Raw genomic sequence first — 20,003 nt, 5'->3', positions numbered from 1 at the left:
CAAATCTGCAGCCATTACAATTACAACCACACGGCCGATCAACGGTTCTTTGGACGGCACTCGTAGAGACGACCCACAATTAAGATCCAGGTACTCGATGTACCTGAACCTGAACCTGCCTGCCTTTGATCCGTCCCCTGGTCCTCGGAATTTTTAATAATTTTTTTTCCCCCTCTGTTTCCTTTTATCTTTTTATCTCAGGACTTTTTCCTCCTACATTTTCCAATCTCCCTCCCGGTTCTCAAGAAAGCTGTCTGATTTCCCTGCTCTTGCCCCTACAAGACCCAAACCCATCTTTCCTCTCTACCGCGGTCAACCACAGTGGAGGGAAATTTATACGAGTCGTTGGCCAAGGACCCAGAAAAACCAGGGCGGCGGCAAGACTGCGGAATAGATAAAAATCCATCCACCACGCAACAGCCCTCGAGGGGATCCAATTCTCCACTTTACAAACAACTCTTCTTTTGGGACTCGCCCTGCCCGCCCACCACCCCCAATCCACTTACTACTTACTACATACTGCATACCATACCCATTCCAACGTGCGTGCAGCAGTAGTAGAAAGGCAGCGCAGACAGACAGCAGACAGACTGGGAGCGCGGAAGCCAAGAAGCAGACAAGCATACCCAGAGAGAGATCGCAGAGACAGCACGAGAGGAAGACACAGAGCAAAGAAGAAAAAAAAACGCTCGCTCCCAATCTCTCGCCCACTCTCGCATCACTCACACAATCAGCTGTCCGATCAGGCATTTTTGTTCTGTCAGTATTTTTATTTTTTGTTTTTTTTATATTTTTCTCCTACCCTTTTCCCACTGCCACTACCGAGTTTGGACCTTGGAGCCTCTCGAACTACCTTTTCATCCACCGAGCTCCATTTGGCCCCAATTCTACCCCAAAAACCACCGTTCCCCTCATCACCAGAATTTTTGTTTCCATCTCCTTGCCTGCCCACTTGACTCTAAACCTACACAACGCCACGCCACCCACATTTGAAGCTTGTCCCGAGTCTTGCAATAGCATCACACATCACTGGCGACAGCGTCACCACCACCCTCGTCCGGTATCAAGTGGAGGATTTCTTCGGGTTTTGATCTCATCACTGTCGTCGACTTGCCCTCGGTTGATTGTGCTCTTCGAGAGAAGAAAAAAAGAAGAAAGTTCGACAAGCCGGCAGGATTTGCGCGTCAAGGACGGGTATCCATCTTGTGTTCGCGACATCCCCACTCTCGATCCTCAACGCGCTTGCTTTTGCATCGTGCGTCCAGAGCCTCGCAGCACTCCCACGTCTCGACTAAAACATTTGTCGAGTCGAGAACGCGTCTTGGACTCGTTCTTTCAAGGGAATCCTTCCATCTAAAAAATCGGGATTGTGAGGCGGATCTACCTTCATTGACCAAACCTCCTGCTAACACGGTGACCTCTCTTGTAGTGTTCGGTAACGTCGCGTCTCCGGGATATGGACGGCTCTCAATACCCTAATGTCATAGGCACATCGGGTTCTAGCTATCCTTCACCTGCTGCCATCTCGCCTCATCAGCTTCAGAACGGCCAGTTGCACCAGAACGGACATCTGGCGCAGCACACCTTGCCGCCCCTGCAACCGCATACCAACCCTGCTATGCACTCGGTTTACAATAGCCATCCTCACACCCCCCGAACTCCTGGCACCCCCAATCCACCAACGCCTTCCAACAACATGAGCAACTATCCTCCTCCCCAAAATGGCCCGCCTCGAGGCTATCCCCAGATGATGGGCGGTTACAACCCACCCCACCAGGGGTATGGAACTACCTCTTCCATGATGCCTCAGGCCTCAGTGGCTCAATCCCACCAGCAGCCCATTGCTCCTGCACCTGCATCGCGCCCCCCTGTCTTGCGCCCTATGCCCGCAGGAGGTGTCATGCCTCAGAGTGGTATCTCTTCGCCCTACGCGCAGAGTCCTCTTATGCCTCAGCAGTCAATCCTGCAGGATAGTGAGCAGCCCACCCATGTGGTTGGCTCTCAAGGCCGCCGTGGCATTTTGCCCAGCGCACCTGGCCGACCTGCTGCTCCTACCGGAGCTGGCGCCTCTAAGAACACTGTCATCCCCCAGAAAGACGCTGATGGCAAGTTCCCATGCCCGCATTGCACTAAAACATACCTCCATGCAAAGCATCTCAAGCGCCATCTTTTGCGCCGTAAGTACCCTAACTGCCATGCCTTTGCGTGTGTAGAAGAAGGACGCTGACGTTATACCTAGATACCGGCGACCGCCCTTATATGTGCGTGTTGTGCCGCGATACGTTTTCCCGAAGCGATATCCTCAAGAGACATTTCCAGAAGTGCTCTATCAGACGAGGAAATCCTACTGGGGCGAGTCACTTGTCTCACCCCCAAGCCCACGTTAAGAAGCATGCTGCGGCTCAGCAGAAAGCCCAGGAAGGTGAAATGAACCAAATGAACGGACTTAACAGCATGCAAGGAGACAATGTCGTCCACCCCTTTGGAATGGTCCAGATGTCCGATAATATGTCCAACATGCCCAATGACCAGAACCAGCTTTCCAGATCTAGCAGCATCAGCCGTATGGATGACCAGCAGAACCGCGACCGACGCAGCATGACCAACAACGGGCCCGTCTATGGCAACGACGTTCAGGGAACCATGGCTTCCAACATCAACCCGCAGCTCGCCAGCTACAACATGCCTCAAGGCCAAAATGGCATGCCTATGTTCGGAGGATCCAACAATCCCCAAGGGCCCATTGATTGGGCCCTGTTCCAGCCTGGTGCGCAAGATACCTACGTCAATTCGTTCCCACCTCCTAATCTTGGACAGAATCAGATCGCAACCAAAGCAGACCCGCATAACGGCGAAACCGAGAGAGCCGCCCCGAACGACCTCAACGACCGATCACTCTTCTTCTCCAACTGGGGGACCCCGCCTACTGTCAATGACCCTTACCAGCATATCTCTAATCAGATCCACACTTTCTTCTACCCTCCTGGCACTGTCGTTACATCCCAGACGGCCGGTGTAAACGCCTATTTCTCGCCCGCAAACATAAAAGATTTCCTCGAAAAATATACTCATTTCCATGTCCATTTCTCATTTCTACACATTCCGACGTTTCGCATTCTCGACGCCTACACAGGCCTCATTGCAGGCATGTGCTGCGTTGGGGCTTGCTATTCCGACCGTGTTACGCCGGCACAGGTTCGAGACATGATGAACTTTGTCAAGGTTGCACTTGAACGAGATTCAGGCCTCTTCTCTGGCGGAGTCCAGTCCAATCCCAACCAGAACGAACAAGGCAATGACAAGTTACAGATAGAAAAGCTGCAGGCTCTCACGCTCTTGATTGCTCTATTGGTTTGGAACGGCACGCCCGTCCAGCGAGATAGTGCGAGACACCTGTTCCCCCAAGTTGCTGACATTGCCCGGCGATACGACCTCCTGCGAGTATCATCTAGTTCATACCTTTACAGTGTTCTTCATCAACCGCACATGAGCCTGCAGAGCATTCGCCCTGAAGATTTTGATTGGAATGTCTGGACCGAGCAAGAGCGCCGAATCCGTCTGATGCACTTGATCTATTTGTCCGATGTGGCTCACGGTCTGTACTTCAATAGCCCTCCTCAATTCGATGTTTCCGAGATTCATATCCCCCTCCCGGCTGATGATGCGGCCTGGGAGGGGCAGACACCAAGGGAGTGTGCAGAAGCTCTTCACTTGTACGGCTCAGAAGCCGCCAAGCATCGGAATCCTGATGGCTCTCAGCGAAGCAAGCAACCTGAACTTGATCTGGCCATCAGAGCTCTGTTCCACGAGTCGTATCAGATCCACCCAGGAAGCACCAACTTGTACGGAAAGTTCATCCTCATACACGGCTTGCTGTCTACAATACGCCGTGCACTCGCAGATGGCAATCTGGCTGCCCTCAATGGAGTCTCGACGCCCTTGTCTCAAAACGACTGGATAATGAAACCAGGCTCGGCACCACCCAGTGCTACAGCCAGTGCCAACAACAGCGGCAGAGCTACTCCGGTCTCTGGTTTGAACCAGGGATTGTCGCCAGGGGCTTACAAGAGTATTTGTACTGCATTAGAGAAGTTCAAATCAAATTGGGACATGGACATGGCCATTCAATTCCCACCATCAGTCCAAAGCCCGCGGCGCTACGGTTTCTGTCGTGATGGTGTCCACTTTTTCTGGCTGGCGAAGTATCTTGCGAAGAACGGCAAACACACCGACCTTCAAATGCCTCCTGATCAGCGCATGGGTCATGTGATGCATCTACTCAAGTCAGTGAAGAGCTGGGTGATGTCGGATGGGGCCTCGCGTCGTGAAGAATTGGGCTCCGTTGGCGATATCGACAATGACTACGGTGTTCACGATCTCACTCTTAACATGGCAAGCCTTTTCAGACCTATGCCACAGGTGGTGGGGTCGCCCACTATCCAATCTGTCAAGACTGAGATCTGAGCATCGTCTACTATCCCTTGAAATTCAATGGCGACTTCTTCAGCATTCGGCGGCGTTTTTTATTATTTTCCTCTTGTTTCGGTCGGTTTTCTCTGGAACAACGTTTCGATCGTTCAACTTGCATCGGACTGGCATGACGGCGGCATCTTTGCTTTGCATTTTCCCTGGCGTGGTTGCGAAAGATAGACAGGGTTTGACTTCTGCATTAGACTCGACACATAGAAAGGGCTAGGGGTTATTGTGTGGTTTTGTCTCTTGATCAAGGGACGTTTACGAGAGTGACGGTTCACGTTGACGGAAAGGTGGCTCATTGGAATTCTATGCGGTTGAACTGACGAAAAAAAAGAGCTTGTGTCGAGGGCGTTTACTCTTTGTTACCACGCGTGTGTATTTAACGTTGCATTGTTTAGAAGATGGCTAGAAACCAAAATCAATAACGTATATGATCGACGGCCGCAAATCGCCTAGTAGTTCTCATCGCTGTATTACGTCAAAAGATTGAGTTAGTTTCCATTATTGTCCATGAATAATCCTTTTCGTGAATAGGCTGTCATTACAAAGCAGAACATGTTACGGAGTATTGGGGCTCATGAATGTCAAAATGTACAACAAGGCTATATGATGTCAGCGCAACAGAAGTGGTGATGAGTTTTTGGAATAAACATGCAATGCTGCTTGTACGCAACAAGGCCGCGCATGCAATCGAGGTGTGTGTGCCGTGTTCTTAGTGCTGGGAAGCGAAACGAACGATCGGCCAAGTGCTGCCAACTCGCAGTGCAGGACACATACGATCCTGGGTTGAAATGATATACCGCCATGTTTAGTTACCAGCCGTGTACACTCTCAATAGATGGGAGGACAAGTAAAAAGGAGGGAAACAAAGGAATTTGTAGTTCTAGACAGCATTCTCGTATTCGCTTGTGGTGGCTTGATGATACTCAGTACTGGAGATATTGTGTGGCATATGTTGGATGAACTATAGACCAATTCTTTGTCCGAGTCATCGTATGTAGGGCAGACACTGCAACTCTGACAACCCGAGCAAGGTTCCAAGCGCCATGCTGACATGATGGGTGCCATCCGGATAATATGTATCGGTCGGGCCAAAGAGATCGGCCGGCACGATGACCGATCATACGCAAGCACACACATCGCTCGCCACCTCTTTTCTTCTTCTACTACTTATTCTTCCTCTTTTCGTACGAATGACAGGGAGGTTCTGCAGGTAGCACATGTGAAAACGAAATAGGCCTCATGCGCAAAGCTCACAGTCAGCAACAACGGCAACAATCTGGCCATCTGTGTGTGGTCCGGGTGGCTGTCATGTAAACCGTCGTGCGAGTCTAATCTGCACATATCTTAGGCGACCGTGCCACATGACGCTATCGCCATCAGTTGATCAGTCGATCGGCGGTCTTTCTGCCGTGACGCCGGGTTTTCAGAATTGGCGGAGGGCTGGGGAAAAGAGCCAAGGCCGGCTTTTGTAAGGTGAAAGGTGAGCGGTGTCATCACCGCAACAAATGAGCAATAGCCAGCGCCTGGCTGACCGCACGAGATGGGGGATGGAGAGTGGCACTTGTCGAGGGGCATCTAGGGAACAAACGCGATGCGATGGGCTATACCGAACAGTAGTACTATTACTCAAGAATATGCATGCCGTCCGACTCCACGACTGTGCTTCATGGCCAATGCAAGCGAAAAGGGGAGGGAAGAACCCAGTACGGAATGTAGGTCTTCGACCATCAATCGTCTTCATCGCAGATGCAGAGAGATCCGTCTTGGAGACTCGCTCAGGACGTCTGCCGAGAGTCGTTGTTGGTTGAACAATCTATGCTTTGGGAATGCAGCTGGGTTCCACAAGGCCTGCAATGTGTGGATGACAGAGGCGGCCAGCAAGCGATGGGGCCGAAATTTGACGAAGATCGATGGACTGTCGGAGCCTGACAAGACAAGTGGACTGGAGTTATATGCAATCAAGGGGGGTTAAATGTTGATTGTATAGGGCGTGGGGCAGATGAATAATGAGGCTTCACCGCCTGCTGCAAAACCCTTGTGGTGGGTAGCAACGGAACGAGCAAGAGCGACAAGAGACTGGCCCGTCACACACGGCTCACCGGTCTTTGGTCTTGTTGTCGCCGGCGCTGCTGCTGCTACTGCTATCACTGCTGTCTCTGTCCACCGTGACGATTCTCGGGACCAATTGACGGAGACGAGCCTTTTCCTCGTCGCTGGCCTTGAAGCCGTACTTGTCCTCTGCGCGGTCGGACAGCTGCAGCCCGACGGCGCCCCAGGCCAGCAGGCCAAGGCCTACACCCAGGCGCATGCGTGGGGACAGGTTCCGGAACGATCTTTTTGTTGTGCAGGTTCATGTCAGAAGTTTATAGAGGCATTCTAGAAGGAGTGGGTTCCGCTCACTGCAAGACCGACATTTGGGTGTCTGTTTGCCCGCTCACCTTGCACGTAACAGTTTGGGTGGATGGGGTCGGGATTCTCGGTGAGCAACGTGAACAGGCGGGCGTGCGGGCTTGCTTGCGTGTGTGTGTATGTGTGTGTGTGTGTGTGCGCGAGAATCGAGAAGGCAGGTAGGTGTGTGAGGTAAGCCGGGCTGGTTGGTTCTCTGACGCGAGCAAAGGGATGGATGTGATAGGCCCCTGCAGGACAAGACTAAGAAACGGGAAATGGATCAGAGAGTCGGTGTGACTGTGACTGCTGTGACTGGGAGGCTTCTCTCTCTCTCTCTCTCTCTCTCTCTCCTCCCGTTCTCGTGGGAAATCTGGCCAAGGATCTGGATAGTGTAATGGTAAAAGTCGATGCGACCGACCACACGGCACTCGACGGCTACTTGGCCAGCTCGGCACTAACCCAAAGCACTTCAAGATGTTCACGCGTGATGTTCCCCGGTGCCAGAGGTGGGCAGCAACGAATCCATTAAACTAGAAGCAGACGGGCGAATCACCACGTGGGGAGAACCGATGGAAGGGATGGGTATAGGCTTCTGTACAGCCATCCATCCCATCCCACCCATCAGTGAATGAGGGCTGTAGGCCATGCCGGCAAAAGAAACCAATCTACGGAGTACTACCCGTCAATAAGTCGGCTAGGCATGTAGGCGGCAAGCGGTCCTTAGGCGGTCCTATCGCTACAGATCAATGCCGTTGATATGCAGGTACTTGCAGCCCCTTGCCTTTTTCCCTCACGCTCTCTATCCCGCCTTTTGCCCTCCGTCCCCATAAACCAACCCTTCATGGTTTACTACTACCTACTGCCACGTCAAAGGGAAAGAAAAGTGGAAAGGCAGAACAGCAGCATACCTATACTACGTACACCACACCTCACACCCCGGGGAGGGGTTTGGGGGTAGCAGAAAGCAGGCCCGGTCGGTGATGATTGAGGTAAACATGATGTCGGTAAGGTTTATTCACTGGAGATGCCGTACCCATCCAAAAAGCTGTACATACCTAACCTAACTAAAACGATCGTACATTGCCAACATGAACATGCTTTTGCTTACCGCCTTCTTGGGAACGCTCAACAACATGCATTCCCAGGCTGGCGTAAGCTTCACTACATCCCGTCATGGCTACCAATTACCTCCGTCCATGTAGACAAGTGCAAAAACTGTCCCCCCCCAAAGGGTGACCAGGGAAGGGGAAAAAACAAAAACAAAAAATAACTTTCTACCCTGGCCTAGGCGACTACTTGATTTCGAAGCGAAAATATCCACATGGCATGGTAGATGTGTGTCTCACCCTCACCGACAGAACGAGAATGCATGCCTCTCTCAGCTTTGTCAAGGCTATCGTATCGCGCGAAGAGGCTTGGTGCAGAAAAGCATGACTGTTTTCTAGTCTCTCCGCCACTTTGTCTCGCTTCCTTTTAAATAGACGGTCACCATCCTCCCCATCATCCCGCCCTCTGCCATCTAAACCCGCTCCTACTACCCTGACTGGCTTTTTCATTATACATACATACAATAGACTGGTTCTTGTTATTAGATTTCCTCGCTGTCGGCAGCAATTGTCTAATCGTGGGGGAGCAGCAGAAGCAAAAGAACGAAACACCTCGCGGCATCTCGGTCTTTTTTATTATTGTTTATTGTTACTATTTCTTCGGCTTATACTTACATCCTATCCATCTGTCTCTGTCCACCTCGCCTGTCGCCCGTCCGCTGGTTGCTGGTTGCTGTTGCTATTTTTGGACCCCACCGCCCACCCCTTCACTACGAAAAAAGAGCGGCCACCTCATTTTAATTCCGAGACCTCAATGGAAACCCTACCGGTCGAGCTGCTGCGGCTCATCTACAGCTACTGCGATTTCCCTTCGACCAAGGTACTTCGCGAGGTCAACTCCACCTTGGCCGATGTGGGATACGAGTACTTGCTGTCGCCCAGCTTCACGGCCTTGAGCTATCGGAATGACATCGACCGCCTGCACAATATCGCCCTGCACCACCGGTTGCGGGGCTGTATTGAGACGGTTGTCATCAACCTCTCAGACCTGGATGACTACGACGCCAGGCACGCCGCCTATGGCAGGCATTTCCTGCAGCTCCCGGAGGACCGCTCCGACGTGCTCAGTGCCGCCTTTGTCGAGTTCGAGAAGATCAAACTCGGGCGCAAGTCGCTGGCCCAGTTCCACACACGCCGCGACGATCTTCGGGAGGCTCTTACGTCCCTTCCGAACCTGAAGCACGTCGAGGTCACCTTCACCCAGTGCCCCCTCGACAACCAGATCCTGCGCGAGGTGTACGAGGTGCCGGGCTGCCGGAGGATGAACCGGGCCGCGGCCTACCAAAACCTCGAGGCCATCATCTTTGCCTTGCACAGCGTGCGGCTCACCTCCTTTTCCGTCGACCGATTTCCCTTGGAGATTTTCAAGATTCCCGACCAGCGCAGGCACTGGTTCACTCACGCACAGTCGTTCGCCAGCTTATCCCGCCTGAATATGACCATAGACCCGTCCGGTTTGCAGGGTCCGGCCTCGGCGGTAAAGGCCGTAAACGGTCTGGGGTATCTGCTGCAGTTGCCCAAGAACTTGCAGCATCTCAAACTCGCTTTCCACCCATACAACAGCTGGGATTCCAAGTTTGTTCTCTCCTTCCGAGAGATGCTGAACGGCTTCCGGTATACCCAATTGTCTGACTTGACGCTCGAGGGCGTCTCCTGCGAGGAAGAGGACCTTCGGGATTTCTTGATCATGCACGCCTCCACCCTGACGCGCCTGCGTCTCGGCGGCCGTGGCCTGGCAAAGCCTTTCTCGGCCTCCACCGGTGGTGTCCATCTGCACGAGGGAACCTTCAAGTCGCTGTTCACCGCCCTGCGGGCCAGGATGTCGAAGCTGGAACGGATACACCTGGAAGGCATATTCGAGTGTGAGCCCCACGGCTTCTCGTCTCACGAGTCATACAACTTTTACCCGCTGACGGACGAGTCCTGGGAGCCGGTGCCGCGCCCCGGCTGGGTTCGCGCCTCGCGAAAGACGATCAGCTGCCAGCCGTTTGAGGAGTACGTCCTCGTCGGCGGAATGTACCCCGGAACTCTATTGGCCCAGCAGCAGGACGACTGAGAAGAAGGGGGGAAGAAAGGGATGAGGTGAAGAGGAGGGCGGCCACAGCTTCGAGAGAAAGGGTCGAACCAACAGGCAGGCAGACGGCACTGCAGGGATACAGCCAAACTCTCGGTTCTTGATAGCGTCAAGCGGAGTTCTATTTTTGTTTTTGACGCCCAATACCCTCCTCTAATTCTTTTCCTGTACAACTACAATACATACCTTGGAAGCATGGCATTTAGGCGTTAGTCTTAGTTTTCTTTTTAGCGGTTCCATCTTGGACGGTCTCGTGGCGCAAATTTCACATTGAGATGCACTTCTTCGGTTCTGTCGCATGGGTACGAAATAAAGGTCGTGATACCACCGAGCTTGAAGCATGAATATGGAGGTTATGAATCATGAACTGTCAACTTAGCCAACTGTCCCTGTTGATTACAAACCAGGATCTTCAAAATGACGATGCATTGTTAATCGTCTCGCGTGCCACCCATCCGCATCGGTGCCGCCATGCCAGCGGCGCAAATTTTCTGCTCCGTACTGGACCCTTACAACGGCTTGACTCCGGCATTGACATGGGGGTGCCGGTATGTTGGGATGGGTAGCTCACCGATACCCCCTACGGTGAACGCGGGAGGGCTTGTCAATGTTTATCACTGGGGCCGAATGAACACCAAGCGCCCTACACTGCAGCCCGCATTAGGCCGGCGTAAGGCGAGGGTTCTAGTACACAATTCAATCCACGTGGTCTCAAGCTGCATGAATGTTTATACCCTCGAGGTCCTTCGGCCATCCCTTAGTGAACGCCGCTATGCCTGAGACACATTTGGCGGAATATGTTGTCCTGGATAGCGGCCCGTTTTCTCTATCCGCATTTGCGGAGCTGGAGGCTGATTGGCACTTTTTCGACTGTGGATGTCATCTCGCTGGCGCAAGAAAAGACCCGACGAGATTTGTTGCTTAGTGATGGGCGCCGTGGGTCATGCCATGGGTCGGGAGCCTCGGGATCTCTACTTTTTCCTCCCTATTCCATTTTGTCATCTTCTCGAACCCCATTTGATCCAGCACGTCTCCCCACGCCCAGTAACCTCTGTCTCGTCGATGACGATAGACAACGTTGTGGACGCGCAACCAACCATAACCAGCAGCCGCAAGCCGTCCGTTGAGCTGAACCTTGGGCCCCGTTGCTATACATAGACCGAAAGTAACCCTGAAACTTGGAAAAATTCACGTTCAGCGTTGCATGCCATGTTGATCAGTGAGGCCCTGATGACCGGGGTAAATCTTCACTGGGTCAATAATGGGCCCGGCTGTGATCCAGGAACAATGGAAAAAGAAAAGAAGAAAAATCCCAGCCAAAGAGAAGAACGCATGAGGATTAAGTAATTTAGAGTGGCTCAGAAGGTGTTCGTTCTTTCGCAAGGGCCTCCACTTAGGTTAGTCGGTGGGTTCTGTCGGGGCATCCTTTGGAGGGAACAAAAGGCACGCAAAGAGCTGACTGGTAAGGGGATGCGTTTCCGGGGTAGACCTTGTCGGGGCGAACAGAGCCGCTTCAGCAGGTGGTGTCGTGCGTGTGCTCCTCCTCGGCTCCTCTCTCCTCTTGTCGGGATTGTGGATTGTGTATGAGGATGGGTGGGCTCCATCCAGAGGGTAGGCAGTACATAGGTATCATCCATGGGTCTTTTTGGGCAGCTTTCGCTCCAGTGCAGATTGCAAGGCCGGGAGCTTGCTGAACCCACGGACCTAAGACGTGTTTCTGGCCAACGTGATACGACTGCAACCCCCGGGGAGCGGAATGTCGTAGCACGATGGGCCCCAGAATGGTGCTCCTCTCCAAACCGCGAAATGTTTATTGTTGTTGGGCATGCAGCAGCAGCCGGGAGAGAATTGTGTGTGTGTGTGTGTGTGTGTGTGTGTGTAAGCTTGCTTGTCGCTAGCTGCCGGCATGACCACTACTGTGAAGCAGATCGTTCCTACAAACAAGCTCACATCCTTCGTCTCCATTGCGGAATGGAAAGATCTTGCCAAGAATGCAGGATAGGGGGGCCCTGGTTCTTTTCTTGTGTACAAGGCACTTGTAAAGTACCGTTGGAACCTCCAAGCGGTGGCTGGAATGAACCGGCCCGGTGCCTACTAGCAGTACCTATGTACCTTAGAGTAAATACAATTACATCCAAACTCCGTATATTTCAATATAATTATTCGATGCTTTCTCTGCTGTAATGGTCGTTGAACTATAACAGTACCTAGCTTAGAGACTCGACCGGTTCCTTCTCGCAGGGGTTTGCCCCCTCCGGCTTCTACGGATCTGCAACTATGTTTGTTGTTTCCTTTTCTTCGCCGAAACGGCATATCCAAACAATACATGTAGGGAAAAGGAAACCGGATAGTGGCAACCGCTACAGATCACACGCAGCATGTCGTGATGGAAAAGGAAGGGATACACGTGTGTGGGTTCAAAAAGGGGATGTTTAGCAAGAAGAAAAAACAGACAAACGAAACCATGCCGGCCTGGCTGGCTGGGCAAGAGGAAAAACTTGACTCTGAGACACTAAGGGACGCCATGGAGATGAGCAAGTTCGAGTTGTCATACAAAAGCTGCACTGGCAAATTGGCGAACATAACGCCTTGCCGTTCCAGTTTATTGGCTGCTCACATGGGGCATCACTTGACTCGGCCACGCTCGTATCGATGGTTCCATGGTTCCCCGGATGGCATGGAACGATCTTACTTACATATGATCCAATTCGCGCCTCTATCTCGAATACAAAAGCAGGAGACAGGCGGAAAGCGGCTGCTGGGCTGCAGGTAGTTCATGTAGTGACCTGGCATCAAGGTCCAGAATGGACTCTTTTTAGCGCTTCTACCAGGTAAGGTAGATGCTACAGTTCGGCTCAACAAAGTTTCGGCAAACTCTCTCTCTGATGCCGAATCATCTCACATTCCCAGCCCCTATCATACAACATGACATATCATTCGGGACAGCTCAGTGTCCCTCTCTTGGCCTCTACTATCTGAAACCTTTGTGCTGCCCAAGCTGGCGTCTGTGTTTACTCTATTTTCTTCTTCGTCCTCCCTCTTGCATTCCCCGCATCGGGTACGGTTCGCTGCCGGTGTGTGTGTGTGTGTGAAGCCCAAGGCTGTTCGTTGGACAGGGGCCACGGCCTTGGTGCTTGGTCTAATTGACGAAACTGCTGCAAACGAACGGTCTAATTTAGCGGCTTGGACAGGCTATGTACATAATCTATTTGGCACGCACAGCCCACCCCTCGTCGTTCCTGGGTCTGAAATTTTAATTCATCATGGCCGATTTGATTGGGCCACATCAACGAACCAAGAAATAAGGACCTGGCAGCCCGTCATCCTTCATCCTCTAGGTATCCACAAGGCACCAGGGTACCTCTCCCCCACCCCTGTCTCTAAGCCTACTGCGACTTGTACGATATAAACACGCGGTACATTGCGGGCAGCATATTGCTTCTTGTTGCGTGGTGAGTGTGCGTGTCTTTGCTTCAAGATTGCCTGGATCCTTCTACGCCCTCATTGGCGTAGAAGACCCCAGCGTGCACATACACGCAACGCGAACCCCGAGTGGAGGACGTAGCATGGTACGGGCGAAGGCGAGAGGGCGTGAAAAAAAAAAAAAAAAAAGAGAGAATGAAGAGACAAAGCCTTTGATTATCATTAAATTTCTCTGGGGCCGGGCTGCTGGCCGCTACGCTCGGCGACACCTAACGGCAAAGCTTTTTCCAAGTTGGAGCCCATGCTAGCCAGCAGCCGTGAGTACCTGCTGAGGATGTATCTACGTTAAAAGAAAACCTGGACTTGCTCCTCCAGGTTCGGCCGCCATCGAACGTTCAATGCGGCAATGCCACATGCGATACATACACTACGCTTCGGCTTCCTTGCTTTGCCCTTGGCTGCTTGCAGCTGCAGCCTTCCATCTTTCCCACCCATCCTGACCATCCATCCATTCATCCTCACAACCCACCCAGGCTTGTACGGCATTCCACCCCTGCGCTTTCCTTGTCTACTTGCTGCGCAGGCCCAGTCAAAACGTCACTCCCGCGCGAAGCCGTCACTCCTCCAATCGCCTGTTGTTCCCCTCCTCCCAACCACGAATTCCGACTTTTGCTCCTTCTTTCCCATGTAATTGGGGGCCGGGCCGGGCTTACTCAAATACCAGCGCTGGGAATTCACGACCATTCGATTTCACAACCCGGAAGCAACAGCTCCCTCTTTTCCACGCAGTGTCGTCGTGGCTACGCCAGCATAGCTTGTCGGGCATTTGTCGACGTCGCCGCCCGCCCTCGATCTAGGCTCTTTCATAATGCAGCGGGTTTCGGCCCTGCTGCCGTCCTGGGACCGGTCGTCGAGGAGTAGTGCAGGGTCGACGGGCAAAAACAGTCTCGATAAGGTCCGGGGATGGGCGGATAAGATCCCCGCCTCTTCCGCCTCCTCGACCAACCGGCTCAGCGGCTCGCGTTATGGACGCGAGGCCTTCTGGGCCACTACTCTGGACAAGGAATGCGAGAAGGCCGCGCGCATTCTCCAGGCTTTCTGCCGTACGGTGGCCCGTTGCTTACAGCCTTGAGAGAATCAACCGCTAATATGTCTGGTGTATAGGCGAAGGCCTCGTGGCACCCGATGAACGCCCCAGCAGTCCGTCGACGACATCGAGCAACCAAACTGCGACGAGTCAAGTGTTAAAGAAGATCCCGCCGCGAATAATACAAAATGCCGTAGGCCTAGCCGTTTTTACGTCGATGCGCTCTGGCCTATGGTCCTCGGCTGGCTCAGGCGGCAGCGGCATCCTGATAGCTCGCAAGTCGGACGGGACCTGGTCGCCTCCTTCCGGCTTAATACTACAAACAGCAACGCTCGGTTTCCTCCTCGGCGTCGACGTGTACGACTGTGTCGTAGTTATCAACACATTTACCATGTTAGAAGCTATGGGCCGACCAAAAGTGGTCCTTGGGACGGACGTCGCCATGACGACCGGGCCATTGGTATCGTTAGGACTGTGGGAAAATGAAATCAAATGTACAGATTTGAGCGACACGGTATTCACCTATGTGAGATCAAAAGGGCAGCTGTCAGAAGTCAAACTGGAAGGAACCGTACTGAATGAGAGAACCGACGAGAACGAGCGATTCTATGGAAACGCCTTCAGTGTTCCCAAGATCTTGGCCGGCGATGTGAATCAAAGTCTGCCGCAACTCCGGCCTTTGACGGAAATGCTGAAGGCCGCCGAAGGTCGCACCGATTACGACGCTACTTTACTAGAACAGTTATCCGCCCACCCCGCGCCGAGCGATGCAAGCATTGAGTCGACGGGTAGCACAGCTTCCCTTGTCCCAACGTTTGGCATTCCAGACTACGACGATCCGGACCCATATGGGGTCTTAGCTCTGGAAATGGCTGGATTGGAGATCCGTGAGGCAGGGAGCAGGCTAAGGCCAGACAGCAGTCAATTCGAGTTCTGCCCGAGTCCCGCGAGCTCAGTCTTTCCAAGGGCCGGTCGTCGTAGTGTTGACACCTACTCGTTGACACGGAGCAATAGGGGCAGCTACATGTCGAACAGGACAATGGCCACCGAGCGCAGTCACCTCACAGATGCCCAGACGCAGACTGATGTCGCCAACACACCCGTCACCACGCCGAGTCCAGGACAAAGCGAGGACGGACACAAGGAGTCGGAGGCACCCAAGGAGCCGGAGGAGGTTGACTATACAAAGATTGACATCAGCGCGCTTCGAAAGCTGTCGGCTTTCCCGGATCTTGACGAGCCCATAGTCATGACGACAAGTCCGATAAAAGAAGAGAGCCTTGATATCCATGCCAACGACCATGGTAGTCAGACTTCAACGGCACAGTCGGAGACCGAAAATGGAGTCGATGCTGACGACGATGAAGACGATGAAGACGATCAGGATGATACCGATGATGACGTCGACGAGGATGAGGACAATGATGAGGACGATGATGAGGACGAGGAATTCGAGGATGCGGAGGAACCTGTTGTATATGAAGTCGCAACAGCCCAACCACCTCGAATGGCCATTGTCGCTTCTCAGGCTGTTGCGGTCAAGGGTTCCGTAGTGACCATCCCACGGCGGGTGCCGCCGCCACTACCTGCTCGCAGTTCTGCCCGGTTGTCTCGTCAGAACAAGTCGGAGTTTGGCGATGTGAGCGCAATCAACATGGTCAGCAGCCCACTTCGACAGGAGTTTGACCTGGACCAACAAGCCGATGAAGCCGCGACCCCCAAAGCCGACGAAACATTCGCCGCCCCTCTGTCTGCGCCCAGCAGCCCTGCCAGGGTTAAGGATCAGCCTGAAGAGAAGTCTATTACTGTCGGAGATATTAATGAATCTACTGAGACACCCGCGAAGAACGACTATACTTCGCAATCTACCAGCAACGCCCTGCCGAGAGAGGCCGAAATTGGTGCATTGGCCCCGACCAAGGAGGCTCAGAATGAGTCGAGAACGGAAACCGCTGTTATCACTGCCTAAGGGCGTGTATGTATTTGCTTTGTTCATTTTGCTGTTCAAGCTTAAAAGTTATGAGAGACGGGCAACGGCGTTTGGAACTGGCATTAGCATGCTTTTAAAGGGGGGACAGGCTTGCTGCATGGCGGGTGAAAGCTCACTGACCATATGAGGCGAACCAAGGACGGAGGCACATTCTTTACTTTTTCGCCATCTGGAGGCAAGGCCAGCATCATGAACTGGAGGCAGAGGGCTATAACCTCCCCATGATTCTTTTAACACTTTTCAGGACGGAATACCCCTTTTAGCAAAATCTAATTAACTAGATAATCACTTGTACATATTCACTCGAGAAGCGATGCTCTGATGTCACGGACCGGTCACCACCATAACCACAGCTCTACAGAGAGCAAATAACGAATAATACTGCCAAGAATAGCTTCATTTGTTCATTGAAACGTGTGTTCAGTCAAATCAAGTAAGTGCCACCAATTTGGTGGTGGGTGGTTATGTGTACTGTAGAATGGGTGCCCTGCCACTGAAGCTCGCAAGCCACCTTAGACCTGGCTGTGGCTGTGGCTGTGGCTAGAAACGCTCGGAGCATTAGATGATCAGTTCGTAGCCAGCCAGCTCGTTACTCACAAGCAAGCCAATTCGCGACAAGCGCCAACCAGCTTTCCACATCGCGACGTGACGTGACGAGGCTGACAATTGTATCTCTGCGACGACACCACAAGCGCAGATGCACCACCATTCTTGACATATATCTGTACGACGTTGACGGTTAGTGGTTAGTTCCGAATATTCTGACGCGCCCCGTTCCAACGCCCTCAATTGGATCCTGGCCTCCGCCGCATTGGTCTGCCCGACAGCCAGCAGCGACTACGATTGCGAAACAAGCAGTAAAGTTTGCGCGAGGAACGCGTTCTACACCAGGACAAGGTCGCAAACCCTAGTCTTTTGTTGATCTTTTTGGGGGCGCTCAAGGAGCAGATTGTCGTACTAGCAGCTCGAGGGCAACTCGAAAGCGACATGTCGGGCCAGCAGGGCAAATGGAAGGAGGAGCAGGTCCTTGTGATCTGCCCCGGCAGTCAAACCACACTGGCTCAACTGGGCTGCAATGAGCTTACATTGCCCTCGCATCGTCTTCCCACTCGCATGTTCAAGGATCCGGACACAGATGACTACCTTCCCTACCACACGTACAAGCGGAAGAAGGCCACCGCCGCCGCGAATGGTGGCGGCGACGCGGCCAAGCCCGAAGACGACGATGAATTCGAATATGTCGAGGACCGCGATTCGAGCGAGGGCGCCATCTACCCGATCCAGAGAGGGCGTATTGCCAACATGCCGGCCTTTTTGGCCTTCCTGGACCACGTCCACCAACTTCTCACAACGAGCTATCACAACACCCCCATAGTGCTAATGGCTTCACCCCAGTGGACCCGCGGCGACAATGAAATCATTGCGCGCTTCATATTCGAGAAGACCAAGACGCCAGCGCTATGCTTGATGCATAGCGCATTCGCTGCGCAGTATGGCCTCAAGTGGCTCAATATGACCGTGGTCGATATTGGCTACGAAAAGATGGACGTCTCGTGTGTTTGGGACAGCAACCTTGTCGCGCACCGAAGCCTGGATTACTTCACTCCCGGCTTGAAAGCGGGCGGCAACATCTTGACTAAACGACTGCACGGGCTGCTAAAGGACAAGGGCTTCACCCTGGACATGTGTGAACAGCTGAAAAAGTCCCCGCTCGCCGAAGTTCTGCCTTATGTCGCAACCGCTAAGAACTGCATGGAGCTTCCTGAGGAGGATATCGTAGCTGACTCGGCCCAATTCGCGGTCGACGCACCTAAGATCAACGAGCCTACGATTGCTGCTCCTAGCACCGCTGCAGATGTCGAGAACGGGATCGACGATAAGATAGCGGACGAGGGTGTTCTTGATGTGGCCAACATCGTCACGAGCGGTAACACACGAGAGTTCCTCGCCAAGAAGGAGAAGGAGAAGGCTGAGAGGGCCAAGGCGAAGCACCGCAAGGTTCAAGAAGCCGAAGCTGCCGCCAACCGACCCGCTCGCTTGCCCAACGCCAAACGCAAGACAAGCATGTTTCACTACGAGGAAACAGTCCATGAGGATGTGCAAGTTCCGCTTTCCAATGGCGCGCCTAAAATCGAGCCTGTGGCCCCGCCTGCGACAAATGGTGATGGGGCTGCCGCAACTGAGCCAACGCCCAAGGTGGAAGGAGATGCTGCCGCTGCTGCTGCACCTTTGGCCCCTCCTGTCGAGACGGCTGCGGACGTCTTGCCTTTTGCCCCCGAGGCCACCAGCTCTGTAACGGAGCGACGAACCAAACGCATTCGCAAGGATATTGAAGTGGGATTAGAGAGGTTCCTCTTTGTCGAGCGCGAGTACATCGATCAGATTGCCAGGCTCATCTACAACACGATCCAGAGCATACCCGAGTTGAGCAAACGGCCCGATTGCTGGAACAATATCGTGTTTGTAGGCAATGGAAGCAGGCTGCGAGGTCTCAAGGAAAATGTCCTGCAGACACTGATATCACGCTATCTCATCTCCCCCAGCACTGCCACCATGTTCACGTCGGAGCTTCCCTCTAATATGGCCACTCCGACTGGCACTGGATCACAGACCCCGACTGGTTCCACGACCGGTTCGCTCCCTCTGGGCCAGATGCCTCTGCCCACCACCAGCTCCGTCAACCCCTTGCTGCAAGCTGCTACTACCGCTTCGCTTGGTGTGCCGGGAACCACAACGGCGGACGCACATGCTTCCCACCAGTCGCATGCCCAGACGCCGACCAGCATCAAGCTGGCCCAGTTGCCCAACTATCTGCAGGATTGGAGCAAAGCTGGCTACGAAGAAGCGCACTTCCTCGGCGCCCTCGTGGCCGGTCGCCTTGTGTACTGCATGCATCCTGGTAACGATCTGAACGATGCCCAGCGTCTCTCGAGTCTCAGCCGGGTCGATTATAAGTAAGTTGGACTTTTTTTTTTTGTCTTTTCTATCCTCAGAACATCAACGCTATTCAATAGCTATCCACTCACATCTCCCCCTTTTCATCACATCTATGCTAACAATGAATCGCAGCGAGCACGGCCCCAAAGCGGTTCGAAAGCATTGCCTAATGCCCTAAGCTGAACGGAACGGATCAAAGTGTATTGGGAATTGTCTTCCGAGTGCCACACCGATTCAGTAACCGCATCGTTAGTTACTCTGTACCTAGTTCCAGGAAACAGAAGGTCATTTCTAAAAACCCTCTCCGGCAAGACTATGCACACTTCATGATAGATACCCTCCCAACGAAAGCCCCTCCGCACTCGAAGCAGTCTAGTTTGTTTTCCAGGGCCTTAACTACACCACTTTTTGGCCCCAGGCGTCGAGGTCACGCCATACCAAAAAAGAGGGAGGGGCGCTCTGAAAAAGGGGCGGAAGAGGGACGGTCTTAGTGGAGGGGCGAATTCAACTTATGAAGGG

General features: G+C 53.0%; 5 protein-coding genes across 5 annotated transcripts; 4 read left to right on the top strand and 1 right to left on the bottom strand.

Annotated features, from left to right (window-relative positions):
* Window positions 1–1,456: 1,456 nt before the first annotated feature.
* On the top strand, window positions 1,457–4,464 carry PG985_004791 (uncharacterized protein; the record flags this gene model as incomplete). The annotated part of the gene is made up of 2 exons (XM_066824560.1): window positions 1,457–2,177; window positions 2,240–4,464. The coding sequence occupies 2 exons, from the start codon at window positions 1,457–1,459 to the stop codon at window positions 4,462–4,464; spliced, it is 2,946 nt and encodes a 981-aa protein (XP_066687720.1).
* Window positions 4,465–6,574: 2,110 nt separating this feature from the next.
* Window positions 6,575–6,893, bottom strand: PG985_004790 (uncharacterized protein; the record flags this gene model as incomplete). Its single annotated transcript, XM_066824559.1, has 2 exons — window positions 6,575–6,812; window positions 6,880–6,893. 2 exons carry the CDS (start codon window positions 6,891–6,893, stop codon window positions 6,575–6,577), a joined length of 252 nt encoding a protein of 83 aa, XP_066687719.1.
* Window positions 6,894–8,727: 1,834 nt separating this feature from the next.
* PG985_004789 (uncharacterized protein) lies at window positions 8,728–10,029 on the top strand (the record flags this gene model as incomplete). The annotated part of the gene is made up of 1 exon (XM_066824558.1): window positions 8,728–10,029. One exon carries the CDS (start codon window positions 8,728–8,730, stop codon window positions 10,027–10,029), a length of 1,302 nt encoding a protein of 433 aa, XP_066687718.1.
* A 4,309-nt stretch (window positions 10,030–14,338) lies between these two features.
* PG985_004788 (uncharacterized protein) lies at window positions 14,339–16,526 on the top strand (the record flags this gene model as incomplete). The annotated part of the gene is made up of 2 exons (XM_066824557.1): window positions 14,339–14,573; window positions 14,635–16,526. The coding sequence occupies 2 exons, from the start codon at window positions 14,339–14,341 to the stop codon at window positions 16,524–16,526; spliced, it is 2,127 nt and encodes a 708-aa protein (XP_066687717.1).
* A 1,008-nt stretch (window positions 16,527–17,534) lies between these two features.
* Window positions 17,535–19,505, top strand: PG985_004787 (uncharacterized protein; the record flags this gene model as incomplete). Its single annotated transcript, XM_066824556.1, has 1 exon — window positions 17,535–19,505. One exon carries the CDS (start codon window positions 17,535–17,537, stop codon window positions 19,503–19,505), a length of 1,971 nt encoding a protein of 656 aa, XP_066687716.1.
* Window positions 19,506–20,003: the final 498 nt, after the last annotated feature.

The sequence above is a fragment of the Apiospora marii genome (genome assembly GCF_038362585.1).
Source record: "Apiospora marii strain CBS 49790 chromosome Unknown utg000003l_segment0_segment0, whole genome shotgun sequence".
Taxonomy (NCBI): Eukaryota; Fungi; Ascomycota; class Sordariomycetes; order Amphisphaeriales; family Apiosporaceae; genus Apiospora; species Apiospora marii.
This window is presented reverse-complemented; position numbering and strand designations above follow the sequence as displayed.